The sequence below is a fragment of the Primulina tabacum genome, chromosome 13 (genome assembly GCF_025594145.1).
Source record: "Primulina tabacum isolate GXHZ01 chromosome 13, ASM2559414v2, whole genome shotgun sequence".
NCBI lineage: Eukaryota > Viridiplantae > Streptophyta > Magnoliopsida > Lamiales > Gesneriaceae > Primulina > Primulina tabacum.
The window spans coordinates 33176808-33190907 of NC_134562.1; the positions used below are offsets into that span (position 1 = coordinate 33176808).

The 14100-nt window shown below is 35.6% G+C and overlaps 1 protein-coding gene across 3 annotated transcripts; it reads right to left on the reverse strand.

Annotated features, from left to right (window-relative positions):
* Positions 1-1313: 1313 nt before the first annotated feature.
* LOC142521751 (uncharacterized) lies at positions 1314-13384 on the reverse strand. 3 transcript variants are annotated; one of them, XM_075624919.1, is made up of 12 exons: positions 13145-13384; positions 12956-13051; positions 12148-12231; positions 7009-7083; positions 6474-6554; positions 6102-6241; positions 4542-4799; positions 3852-4026; positions 3376-3459; positions 3091-3199; positions 2627-2820; positions 1314-1684 (listed from the first exon to the last, which is right to left on the reverse strand). In XM_075624919.1, exons 1-12 carry the CDS (start codon positions 13265-13267, stop codon positions 1502-1504), a joined length of 1602 nt encoding a protein of 533 aa, XP_075481034.1. In that variant the 5' UTR covers positions 13268-13384; the 3' UTR covers positions 1314-1501. The 3 variants fall into 3 exon arrangements, with proteins under 3 accessions (XP_075481034.1, XP_075481035.1, XP_075481036.1); XM_075624920.1 differs by having other exon boundaries at positions 12956-13046; positions 13145-13344; XM_075624921.1 differs by lacking the exons at positions 1314-1684; positions 2627-2820 and having other exon boundaries at positions 3320-3459.
* Between the last annotated feature and the right edge of the window lie 716 nt (positions 13385-14100).

A 14100-nucleotide genomic window follows, 5' to 3' on the forward strand; every position in this document is an offset into this window, starting at 1 on the left:
TTAAAGGGCTCGGTCTAATGATGTTAAATAAAAGGGAATGGTTATTAGCAATACAGGGCGGCATTTGTCTTTCATCCAAAGTGAAAAAGAATTGTATGAGGTGAACACATACCATAGGTGAAGTAAAAAAGATGGGTTTCAAGGAAAGCAACTGCACAGGATTGAAATTTATCAGATTTTTCTAACTCATTTTAGAAACTAAACAAATTACAAAAATGGGTAAAGATTGTTGGGTTAACAAAATGATTACCTAACAAACGAAACCGTCTCTATCCTACCAGCTTTGAAATTGGGGTGTAAATACTGAAATAGTAAGTCATTTAGATTAAAAAAAAAGTCCTTAATAACGTTATTTGATAAATCCTCAAGTCAGCAATAAGATGAATACTTGTACTGGTAAACTACGTTTTCTTCCCTTCAACAGCACTCACAACATACCTAAGCAACCCACACACATAAAAATGAGAAAAAACTTAAGAAACTACTTGCAAAACTTACATATCATCATGAACAAAAAGAGGCAAACAACTGAACAAGAAGGCTCCCAAGCTACTTGCTTTGAGGCATTTAGTTCAAAAAAAATTCTGGATTAAAATTCAAATACATAATATCACCTTTGTGTTGATATATGTGCGAAGACTAATTATTTATTTAAAGATATTTTAGGTATTTTGCATATATTATTGCTGTCTCGGTATTATTTATATCTATTGGTAGCCGTCATCATATTCATATTAGTATTCACATACTGAGCGAAAGACAGTGACAAGAAAAGAATTCTGAGTATGAACATGTTATTGTAAAAATTTTCTTTGTTATTTTGGTTTCATTACAGTGGAAATTTGCAGCGATGACAAGTAAACATAGCTCTCACCGTTAAAGAATGTGGCTAATAACTTTGCAAATGAGAAATCGACTTCGGGTCTAATTAAGGTTTTGTTATATATGTACGAGAAACTTCCGCAAATAATAAGGTATTTCTCATTAAAGAAAAACTAACATAGAAATCAATGATAGGAGGATGGTATTCAGAAACGTTATCCAAGTATTACCGATTCTTCATTCTTCGCGATATCAATAGAAAAGCAATAAATAGTTAAACATTTCAGCTATGAAGGACAGAAAAATCCATATTTCTATCTGTTCACTGCAAATTATGTCTCAATCTCTCTCTCCATAGAAAAAGCATGCATACAAATTCAATGCACAATACCTTGATAAAATATGTCATTGTCCCAACTCCCAATCTCTCTCCTTAGAAATAGCATGCGAACAATTCAGTGCATAATACGCTGATAAAGTATGCCACCACCTGATCCTCAAACAAGGAAAAGAAAATTTGTAAATAAACTCTTTTTGTCAATCAAATCTTACAAAGAGCATCCAACAACTCTACTCAGCACCAATTATCCTTCTTCGTGTGCATGTTAAGCAACTGATTGTTGTACAGACAAAGGAACAAAGTGATTGCCGTTCATGACAACTTGTTATAGAAGTGGTTTCACAGTTTTTTCGCGATCAAAGCTACATTTCTAGGAGATAAAACAGGATTAAATATAGGCAGCATAACTGCTTCAAGCAAGTCGCCATGCTCCTGGAGGAATAATAATCTATCAAGCAGCAGAACAGTTTCCAAAACAGGTCCCAGAGCAGCCCGAAGAGTCCAGTAAGGCCCAATAAGTGCCTGCACGGTAAATAGTTCGTAGCAGATTATGAAAATCTTCATGTTATCCGCATCTCAGGCATAGACATTTAAAAAAAAAATCAAACATTTAAACTTGTGTAAGCCAAAACTCAAAGAAAATTCTATGCATGGGTGTGGGATGGCTGGTTTCAGACACAGACGCATAACATACTGACATATCCCATATCCATTTATCAACATATTACCGGAAAAAAATGGCAAGTTTGCTTTGCAATAACCTCAAGAGATTATCCAATCTTTTGGAAAAAGACACTAGTCTACGTCATTTAAAACATGAAAGGCAATTTACAAGGAACGTAGGATTCCTAGCACTCAACTCCAAAACTGGGATGAACCACAAAATACTGCTCCATACACAAATGCATTTCACCAAACATAGGATTACATAAAAATTAAACTCCAACCTCACAGAGAAGCAAAGAAAGCTAACATGAAAAACCAAGAAACTGTTTACATGAACTCACTTTCTGACCACCACATTAACAAACTCGATGTGGTAATTTTTCATGTCTAGAAAAAATACACGAACATTAACATCCATCAAGGAGAGATGAGATCAAGAAAAATTAATAAAGCAGAATCAAATAACAAATTGGTTTACCTGGATAGTTGTTACAACCACAAAATTATGCTAATATATCAACAATAATCAACTAAAATAAAGAAGAACATAAGCTCCCAGAGGTAGACCTCTGTACAAGAGAGTTCAACTCCCCCCCAGTACATGCTAGTCTCCAAAACTTGAACAATTAATGGAATGAATAACAACTCCCCTTCCTCACATTCTTATCTGCTTCCACTTTCTAGAGGCTTCTAAGGCCTATTTACTCTTGGGCCTATTTGGATCTAGGCCCAATAATAATTAGGTCCATAACGATCTGTAAAACAGGTGGAATGTGAAAATAGAGAGAATAAACTCACAGAAAATTGTTCAGCTTCCTTCCACAAGTCAGAAAAGGCAATATCATAAAAATCGCTATGACCAAGCCGACTAAGTCCAGATTGGCAAAACTTCACAAACATTGAACATCTATCAACAGTGTCAGTTTCTTCATTAGCATAATTCAGGTATGAAGAACCTTCACCAACTAAGGCATCAGTAGCTCCGATTGAACCTGCAAACGAACCATCATTTAATTATCTTAAGAAGAATGGTGCATACATGAATGTCATCTAGAACCAACAAAGTTTTGAACAGACATTTATGTTTTTGCCTTTTTTTTCTCTTAAAGCACTTCAAATTTGGAGCTATAGAATGACCACATGACACTTCCTAATATTGACAAGAGATATAAAATGTTTGGAAGACGTTATGTCCTGTCAGTAAAAGAAATAGAGAATCACAACGTTTTCTTCTTTCAGTCCTAAGAGAGATTCAAAAATACCAGCATCGCTCTCTAAGATCCTGCGATGATGTTGGCGGCGCAAAGCTTTCCCTTGACGCCCTATTGCAGGGCTTTGGATAATAATTTCTGGGTAGTATCGTAAAAGTACCTTCAAAGTTCAACAAGGTGTGAGTCTTTCCAAAACTAACTACTTTTGGTAGAAAAAGAATGACAGTCACAAAGAAAAAATCATTGGTTGTCTGAAGACATTACAGAAGTAGATAGATACTTATTTCACTAATTTACTAGGGCTGCGGCAAAGCAACTAGGTCCCGTGTCAAATACCATCTGAAAGGCAGCACGAAAAGCATGAAGCTCAAAATTATGAAGGCAGGCAGTTTCTCCCAGGCTTTTCCATCTATCTGCACTCTGTTTATTTCAAGGCAATGTGTCAGCAAAAAATTTGCATGGAAACCTAGAAGTTGACACTAATCAAAACGCAAAGAACAGAATTTAATCACATGATTTCATAAGAGAAAGGTAGCATAATCAGCACAAACATGATATTGAATATCAAAGTCGCAAGAAAAGTGAGTGAACAACACTGCACAATACCAAATGATCTAGCACCGTAGAACAATAAATCAATGCACAGCCATCAGAAAACCATATAAATAAATTGAGATACAGTTGTATTACAGATTTTTAGCTGAAACAATAAATGCAGAATGCAAAAGTAGAGGTTTTGAAAGTACTCATCCAAACATCAAGCAAATATCTACACAGAATCAACGAAGGCAAAAGGAAAATTGCACACAAACCTGGCAAGCAAGGTCACGGGCACTTTTCCCAAGAAGCAAACCTGCAGAATTAGCACCCTTACTCATTGGAAAACCACTTTGAAAATCAGCCTCGTGGATCCCTTTTTCAGATAACAAGTTATAACAGCAACCAATGCTAACCACTGATTTGACCTCTTTGCATTCGATGAAAGTCCTAAGTAAAAGATGGTCAGTAATTACATCCAGCAGACATAAAGCAAGACATATTGATTACTGCAAGCTACGGAACACAATAAAGAAAATATAACAGTGTGTTCAAATAGCACGAAGGAAATATTATCATGGCTCAACACAACACCATAGAAACTAAGATTCCTGACAAATGCACAACTTGTAAAATTTAATTAAAAAGGGAAGAAATTAACGATTGGGGTCTATATTTTATATTGACGGTGAACGCATGCTTCAGTCATTTCTACATGGTTTACAATTCATTACATATCTGACAAGTTAGGGATTCCTTGTGAAAGCATGTGGAAAATTCTAGCATATGATATTTTATGACAAAACCAATAGAGACATTAGAATAATACAGGCTCCATAAAGACAGTGTAATGTGTATTAACACCGTAATTTTAATTGAGGTATTGGCATTGAGACCTCCCACTATCTAACGAATTTAAATTTGATATTTGCATGCAACTATTTACCATATAAAGTGATGAGTACCTAAGCATTGTCACTGAAAGGTCTCCACAAGCATGGAGTCCAGCCAGAATCAACGAAGATTTCTCACTGGTGTATGAAAGAGAGACAATTTCGCTGCCAACTCTTCCTTCCCGAGATTTTTCTTCAATACTTTTGTTCAATCTATTAGACTTTTCAGAATCATTTGCTTTTAATAAGCTGCTGATATTTTTCAACATGTCTGGAGACAGTACTTGGCATGTGACTGTTTTTGGCATGGTCAAACCTCTTTGCACTGGACTAACAGAAGAATTAACAATATATTAACTTAAATGCAAGATAACACTTCAAATGATTACGAAGGATTTGAACTAGTAAATACAATACATTCATTAAAAAAAAGATTGGCTAGAGCATAGAATTCAGATGCATAACAAAACAGCAAAAACTCTAATCCATCATAATAATGGGGAATTATTCACAGAAGGAAACAACCATTTTTAGCCACTGACATAGGAGAAGCAAACACATTACTAAATATACATTATGCAGTTATGCTCATCAATGCAAATTTATAACAAACCCAAACATTAAACTTGTACACATGATTCTGGAGACAAAAGGTGAGAGTGAAACTGAAATTGGCAATGGGATGTACGTCAGAAAAGAGGATTAAGTGAGATGCCAAAGAGAGACCACGTTGAGGGTTCTCAAGTTATAAAAGTGTACATATGTCAAAATGATGAAATGCCATAATAGTGAAATTACAAATCAAACTAGGAGAACGCATCCATACCAACCATTATTTGGTTGGATTCTGGAATAAAGTTTCAGCGTGACAAAAATCTTCTCCACAAGAGAACATAAACTCTTTGTTTTTTTTAACATGACAAACAATTCTAATCAAAGAACTGGTAAATATAAATCAGATTCTAAAATGAATATCATATGTACAAGAAACAAATTCAATGAAAGAAGGTGCATCCCCAAAACATACTCACTGTCATAGACGTGTGCACAAAAACATAACCAATGAAACACTCAGATACATACATATGCACATCATGATACAAACACTTGCACATCTATACTGGAAGGAAGAATGGTGAGAGAGCAGCGGTCCTCATATATTAGTGCGATGCACAATCACAATTTTTTTCCAGATCAAAGATCTTTAAATCTCAAGCCAAATCATGGAATAAATATCATCCCATTACCCAACTTGAATCTCATGGTAACGTTACCCAAGTATGTAACACAGATCAGATTTTCACCACTAGTCTAAAGACAGAAAAATGATTGAACAGGAAGCTACTAGGTGACTGGTAGATGAGTTTATGAAGGTGGTTACAATTGACAAATGACAATTTATGCAATGAGAAAAGCAATAGGAAAACATATTAGTGAAATAATAAATGAGTTAACCAATTGAGCGTCAGTGTGCATATCGAGATATACAAAAATTCTTAAAAAATTAAAGATTTCAGTCCCATTTCAAGATTTATGCATCTTAGCTGCATATTTTTTCTTGATATGAGCCATAAAGTGTTTTGTGTATTTCAACATACCATAAAAATGATCATAATGTTTTTGGTTTCATACCAAAATTTCCGCATCTTAGCTGCATAATATTTCTTGATACGCTTGGCACGTGCATCAGTAATGCTTCCATGATGGGAGGAAGCATCAATGGCAATTACAGAAAGCTCATTTTCGAAACAAAGAACTTGAGAAAGATACCCCTGAAAAATCAAATTTGATGAAGTCATAAAGTCCAAAAAGGATCTAATTTAATATCATACATGAGATCCAAGAAAGCTTGTATATACTATCCGATCATTTACCACATAATAACACTTTGCAACAAATCCATCACTGCGCACAGTAATTTTGATTCGCGCAGTCTGCAAAAACTACTATTGTTTTGTACAGGGTAGAATTATCAAAAGCAACATAAAGCAATTAAAATCATACCTGACCAGATCCAACGTCCACAACTGTGTCGGCTCCAACACTATTAGCAATCAAGCCAATAACAGAAGCTAGGGATTCTATCTGGATCAACAAGTATAAAAGATAGCAGAATTAGCATTCCTGCCTAGATACTAAACAAAGGTCAGAGTCCAGAAATGACATTGAACTCCAAAGTTAATCGGTATAACATAAAAGTTATTTGATGCGGACGATCAATAAACTTCCACATGATGAAATTGTGTTCTAAAGATGGCCAACTGTACAACAAAATTAGTATTACATCTATCAAAACTAATATAAACCTCACTAGCATATTGCCATCCATCAAGGATCAACAAGATTACCAGGACCATCCATTAGCAGCATCGTTCATCTATCAGTAATGAGACTACTAGCCTACCACCCATAAAACAAACCTCCGGGTCTTTATCTATACAAATAGCTCATATTGCATTGCATATAAAGATCATGGCAGATCTAGAAATGAAATCCAAACAGATGGAGAACAAACAAAAAAAGATAGGATGCAGCATACTTCATGCTTTTTCTTTCGATTCATGCCTTGAGATATGACCTCATTTAGTGATGCCACATTCAGACCTGGGAAAGCCTGCAAAAACAAGTGATAGATAAATCAAAATCGACCTGATTTTTGAATGAAGTTGAAAGTGATATCCAGCTATAGGTTATGTGGAAAGATGTATATTAATTTGAATTTTATAGTGTGATTCGTAGCAGATTGTGATCTTTTTTATTTCGTTAGGATATCCCATAAGTCATGAGATTTGACAGATTTGATAGACTCCTTTCCTTCTAGGACTTTTTTTAAGATTTCTATATAACCATGTGAATTGTATCTTTTCTTAATAATATAAAAAATATATAAAAATTTTATTCTACACATAGTATCAAAGCCTTCGATTTTTGTGCCAGTAATTATATAGGCTTCGTTCTTCCTTTTTACCTTATCCTATTCAGCGTAGAAATCCCGATCATCCGCTACTAAGATGTCGGAAAAAGCCCTCAATCTGAAGAGAAAATCCATGCCTCAAAGCCTGGAGAATTACAAAACATCCAGACATACAAGTTGGATGGAAGAATTATCCTAAATGGTCACAACTTGTTCGAATAATACTGAATGGAAGACGAAATATCAGTCGTATCACGGGTCCAAGACCAAGTTCAAAGGATCCTAGTTTTGAAGCATGACGACAGAAATCAGCGACACATGCATGTTCTTGCCTACTGCCAAAGATATTTCGGACGCAATTCAACAAACTTATAAAAAACCTAAAGATATGGCTCAAGTCCATGAAGTCAAGGTGAAAAAATTGGCTGCAAAACAAAGGAATAAAATTGTCACCGAGTATGCCAATCAATTGAAAGCCTTATGGCAAGAACTCGATCATTATATAGTGATTCAAACCAAGTGCTCTGACGATGCTGCTGTTCTCAAAGATTTTATGAACGAGATAGAGCTTATGACTTTCTGGTTGGGCTGAATCCTGAATTTGATCAAGTAAGAATTCAGATTCTTGGGAACCAGGATATACCGTGCTTCAATGAAGTGGTGGAGCTGAGCAGAGGAGAAGAAAGTAAACACTAATGCTTGAACGTCAGCACTCAGATGGCTCCACTATGGTGGTTCACGATGGTCTCAAATCAACAAGAAACACAGCCCGAGCACCAGGCAGTGGGAGCGGAAAATTTAGCGATTCAAGGCACAAAGTCAAAATCAAAAGAGCAAGCTATGAAGCCCTCAATGTAGAAGAGATAATCGTAATCTCGAAAATTGTTGGAGAATTCATGGCAAACCTCCCAATCGTGAATGGTCATGCTCATATTGGGCAGCAACACGAGATGAATATCCTCCAAAAGAATTAGGTGTTCTCAATCCCGAAGAGATCAAAAAGTGAGACCACTCATTGGCAGCTATGAAAAACCTTCTGGTGGCCTGTTCATTGGTATTTTCATGTGAGTTTCCATTCTCAATTGGCTTAAATCAATGTCTCAGGTACAGCCTTTACCAACCCCTGGATCATGGATTCAGCAGTCACTGACAATATAACCAACTCACCATGTGTTTTCTACATATTCCCCATGTCCAAGTAGCAGGAAAATAGCTATTGCCAATCACCGTGGCAGGTCAAGGAAATGTTACAATTAATCCATCTTTAACCTTAGAAAATGTCCTTCATGTTCCTAGCTTGACCACAAACCTTGTCTCAATCCAAAAACTTACTCGGGATTTACAATGTATTGTGGTATTTCCTCATGATTATTGTTTGTTTTGGGAGAAGGATTCGGGAAGGATGATTGGACATGCTAGAGAACGGGATGGACTACTACCTTGAAACAACGAGCCAATCTAGCATTGTTAAACACCCACTCCCTCATTCACTTGTTTCAGAATTTGTTTTAGCTAACAAGGACAAAGTTTGGCTTCATCATCGTAGACTTAGACATCCATCATTTAGGATTCTTAAGTTTTTGTTCACCTTATAAATCGTTTACCGACCCAAGTCTTGGCGCTCAAAAGTCCAATGAAAATACTCTCAACCTTTTATCCAGATCTTCGCATCACAAATAATCTTGTTCCATGATATTTCAGAAGTGTGTCATTTGTCCACATCCATGGACAAAACAAGAGGAAATTGGACCCAAGAGCATTGAAATATGTTTTTGTGTGATATTCTTCAACTCAAAAAGGGTATAAGTGTTACCACCCCCCGTCAAAGAAATTTTATGTCCTTTAGATATTACTTCAATGAAGAAGAGTCTTACTTTACCATACCTTATCTTCAGGGGGAGAATTCAGCACTTGAAGATGAGGACAGGGAACTCTTACTTTAGTTATCACCTCTTCCTTCCACTAGATCATCCCTTGTACCTGAACCAGCCACTGCATTGCCTAATTCCAGCTTACCAGATTCTGAAAAATCAGCTTCTATGTCTGAACCAACAGTGCTTGAAAAGTCTAATCTTGAGAATGATGAGTTTGGTAAAGGTAAAGCGTATTCAAGGAAGAAGATGGCTGCTCCTGGATCTTTACACTGTCCAGCATCCAACCTAGATCCATCACATGAGGTAACAACTTTTGACTCTTCATTGCAGGCTGAAACTGAAAAAGAAACTCATGATCAGGATCTTCCCATCGCTGTTAGAACCACTTTCTAATTTTCTATGCTTTAAGCAACTTTCACCTTCCCGTAGAGCCTTCCTTGTTAACCTAAATACCATTAATATTCCCAAAAGTGTATCTGAGGCTTTATCCAAAAAAGAATGGAAACAAGCTATGAATGAGGAACTTAAGGCGTTAGAGATGAATAAAACATGGAAGAGTATAGAGCTGATGGATCATTGGAAAGGTATAAGGCACAACTTGTGGCCAAAGGCTATACTCAAACTCATGGCATCTATTAATTAGAACATTTTGCTCCAGTTGCAAAGATGAATATTGTTACAATAATATTGTCACTAGCAGCTACTTATGGGTGAGAATTACAACAATATGGATGTTCCACCAGGTTATTCAAATTACTTGGCTGCTGAAACAGTGTGAGCTTAAAAAAGCTTTGTATGGACGCAAGCAATCACCACGAGCTTGGTTTAGTAGATTTGCGAGAGTTATGCTTGCTATTGGGTATAATCAAAGCCAAGAAGATCATACATTGTTTATTAAAATCTCATCTACTAGAAAAATCACAGCCCCCTTGGTATATGCTGATGATATTATTGTAATACGAGAGGTCATAGGGGTGGGCGCGGGTCGGGTTTTCGGGTTCGGGTACCCGACACCAAACCGAACATGTCGGGTACCCGAAATTTTCGGGTACTTTCGGGTATTTTCGGGTACCCGAAAAAAAAAACATTTTTTTAATTTTTTTTTGTAAAAATATATATATTTTTCACATTTTACAAAAAATCATATCATTATATCGAGTTATGGCTAGTCATTATATCATATTATGGCTAGTAAATTAAAAAAACACATGTATTTTTCACATTTAACAAAAAATCATGTCATTATATCATTTTATGATTAGTCATTTGTCATTTTATAGAGTTATGACTAGCCACAAAAAATACATATATATTTTAATTGAATAAATGGATAGGCCCATAAAAAAAGTAAAAAAAAAAAACTTTCGGGTATCGGTAAAATTACCCGAACCCGATAATATCGGGTACCCGACAAACCCGATTTTTATAAAAAATACCCGACCCGATCGGGTTTTACCTGATCGGGTCGGATCGGGTACCCGATATCCGAGAATAAATGTCCACCCCTACGAGAGGATGATAAAGAGAATGAAGCATTAAGGTTGCGCAATTGGCGAAAGAATTTGAATTTAAATCATTGGGACAGCTGAAATATTTCCTTGGCATCGAAGTGGCTCACTCGAGATGGGGTATTTTCATCTCCCAACAGAAGTATGTAACAGATCTTCTCAAAGAAACAGGCCAGAGAACATGCAAACTAGCTAGCACTCCTATTGACCCAAATATCAAGTTAGGAAACACAGAAGAAGATGCTGCAACAGATAAGGGAATGTATCAATGGGAGATTCATTTATTTACATCATACACGACCGGACATAACTTATGTAATGGGTATAATTAGCTATAATTGCCAGTTCATGCAATACCCCAAAGAAGTTCATTTTCAAGCGGCCTATAGGGTATTGCAATACCTAAAAAAAACACCAAGAAATGGTATAATGTTTAAACAAAGTGAAAAATTGTTGCTTGAAGCCTACACAAATGCTGATTATGTCAGATCTATTATTGAAAGAAGATCAACCCCAGGGTATTGCACCTTTCTTAGTGAAAATCTAGTGATATGGATAAGTAAAAAACAAAGTTTGGTAGCACGATCTAATGTAGAGGCTGAATTTCGAGCAATGGCAGACGGAGTGTGTGAACTACTATGGAATATGGATAAAGAATGTCTTAGATGATTTGAAGATTATGTAGGATGGCCCAATGAGACTTTATTGTGATAATAAATCTCCAATCATCATAGCTCACAATCCAGTTCATGTTCAACATGGTCGAACAAAGCATATCGAGATTGATAGAAGCTTCATCAAAGAAAAACTAGAAAGTGGGTTGATTTGTACACCATATATGTCTACCACGACCAGCTGGCAGATGTGTTTGCTAAAGGATTGAGCAGTTAAGGCTTCCAAAACATTGTCACCAGCTTGAGGGGAGTGTGGAAAGATATATATATATTAATTTTTATTTTATTGTGTGATATACATCAGCAAATCAGGAAGATTGTGATCTTTTTATTTTGTTAGGATATCTCATAAGTAATGGGATTTGGCAGATTTGATAAACTATTTCCCTTCTATGACTTTACTAAGATTTCTATATAACCATGTCGTTGTATACTTTTTGAATAATAGAAAATAAATATAAAATTTCTATTATGCGTAAGTACAAAGGGAATTTGAACGTAGAAGAATGGTCAAAAAATTCTTGAACTGCTTCACTATAACTTACTGTCATCTGCAGTGTGAGATTATAAAGTTATTCTATATAGTTAGAATGTTAGATATGACTTCATAAAAACTGAAAGGACAAAATGGACTTACCAACAACATATCAGAAGACATCAGAGTTAAAATAAATATTAACATGCAGAACGGAGTAAACCAAAACATACCTCCTGTAGATCAGCTTGTTCACGAGGAAAAGAAAGCCCTTTTAGAGTGCAAACAAATCCTTTAAGTGAGGCAGGCCAATTAATCTAGCATCAGCAACAAAAAAATTTGAGAGAAAATTATGTGGACATGATTCTCATGATGCTTAATGATTTCATTTGCATATCTCCAACAATTAGGCTAGATACAGGGATTGTAAAATTTAAAAAAGAGACGAGAGCAGTGACAAGAAAAATAAATGAAGATTTCACCAAAGCAAAACCTAAAGGAATTGTTCAATCAACCCCACCCCATCCAAGCACCACAACTACTAAAATTATGAAGTGGTCTGCAAATCTTGTACGTTAATAAAAATAAACTCGAGCCCAACAAATTTTGAAGCCCGATTAGCAAAGCTCGTGACTATTTAACGATAGAAAAAATCATGCATTCATGTAAGTTGTAACGGTGTGCAACAACTTTTCATCTCCCTCAACTTCTATCTGCCATTCTGCGTGCAGCGCCCAAAAGACCAAAACTACAGTTTTGATTAAAATCGTATATTTGCGCAACCTTTGTGGAACGGACCTAAAGGTGACGATTGTGTGGTGATGTTCGATCAAGTTCGGTCGCATCCAAAATGGGTACAATAATGTTAAAGAATTATAAATTCGATTCATAACTATGGAGCAACAAAACATAAAAAGTACACCTGATATACTAGATAGAAAACCATAGCTAAAATTGTCATACACCTCACTTCACCCCATTCAAAATCGAAAAGCACACGACTTTAACCTCAAAATGAAAACATGGATATCAAGAAAGTACCTGCACCACACCAGAAGGAATTTGAACGAGATGTTCCACAGGCTCTCTCCGCAGACAATCCATCCACTCTTTGTCGACAGCCTCCCACAGTCTGTCCTATTAGAATTCAGTCGAACACCAACAAGTCATTGCATTACACACACGCAATCCAATTTCTAATATTTACATTGGAACTGAAAGAATAATTACAGTGAAGAAATTGACAACATGAGCATCCATGAAGAATCTGTAGGGTTCTAGGAAATCTTTGATGGCAACAATCCATTCTAAAGTTTCTCTTGCTGTCTTGCACGAGTAGCCGCCGCCGGTCATGGCGGCTGAGCTCTCAAAACTGCTGTACTCCCACCCTCCAATCTCTACGATCGGTTCAGTGATGACATTGCTAGTTAAGTCCAGAAGGAAAACACCCTTATTGGACCTTATTTTGGGTTGGGCCCATTAACCCTGTAAAGACATTTGATATATGCAACTGAACATGTCATATCATACCATTTTAAATATGATGATGTTTACCACACTCTTTTTGTGGGCTTGCAACTTAAGTCTCGATTCGACCGTTCATTATAATTGTATCAGATTTTACGGTGAGTGAACTTAGATATGAAAGTTGTACTTTAAAAAACACTTAAATAAGTTATTTTAAAAAAAAGTTTTTATTATCAAAAAAATAGTCTTCACATTCAGATATGATTTTTAAAAATATATATGTAAATATACGATTTTAATCAAAATTTTCTATACCTATACACATTAAAGATATCAAAATATAATCGAAAATAAGGAATCTAAATTTCCAATGGCTCAAAGTATACTTCGTCTAATGTGGGAGGTAATTTCGGGAATGGTTCTGAATGATTATTTGTTTTAAAAAAAATTTAGGGAACATAATTTGAGTTTATGCAATTAATTTCCTTACGCGCATTCTTCTTAAAATTTATTTCAAAGAGATCACTGGGTCAATCATACCGATATTAACAATAAAAATTAATATTTTTTTATTGATGACCCAAATAAGAGTTCTGTCTCACAAAATACGACCCGTGAAACCGTCTCACACAAGTTTTTTGTCTTAAAATTAATATTTTTTTATGGTGATTTTGATAAGTTTAAGAAAACGTTAAAATGTTATTTTTCGTATGTAATAA

What these genes read in the sequence shown, in the direction of transcription:
- LOC142521751 (XM_075624919.1), bottom strand. Translation starts at nt 13,267, where the DNA reads ATGACCGGCGGCGGCTACTCGTGCAAGACAGCAAGAGAAACTTTAGAA. An exon ending in ATCGAAAGAAAAAGCATGAA is followed by an intron (nt 6,555 to 7,008) that starts GTATGCTGCATC and finishes TTGTTGATCCAG; the next exon opens with ATAGAATCCCTAGCTTCTGT. An exon ending in AGGAAGCTGAACAATTTTCT is followed by an intron (nt 1,685 to 2,626) that starts GTGAGTTTATTC and finishes TTTACCGTGCAG; the next exon opens with GCACTTATTGGGCCTTACTG.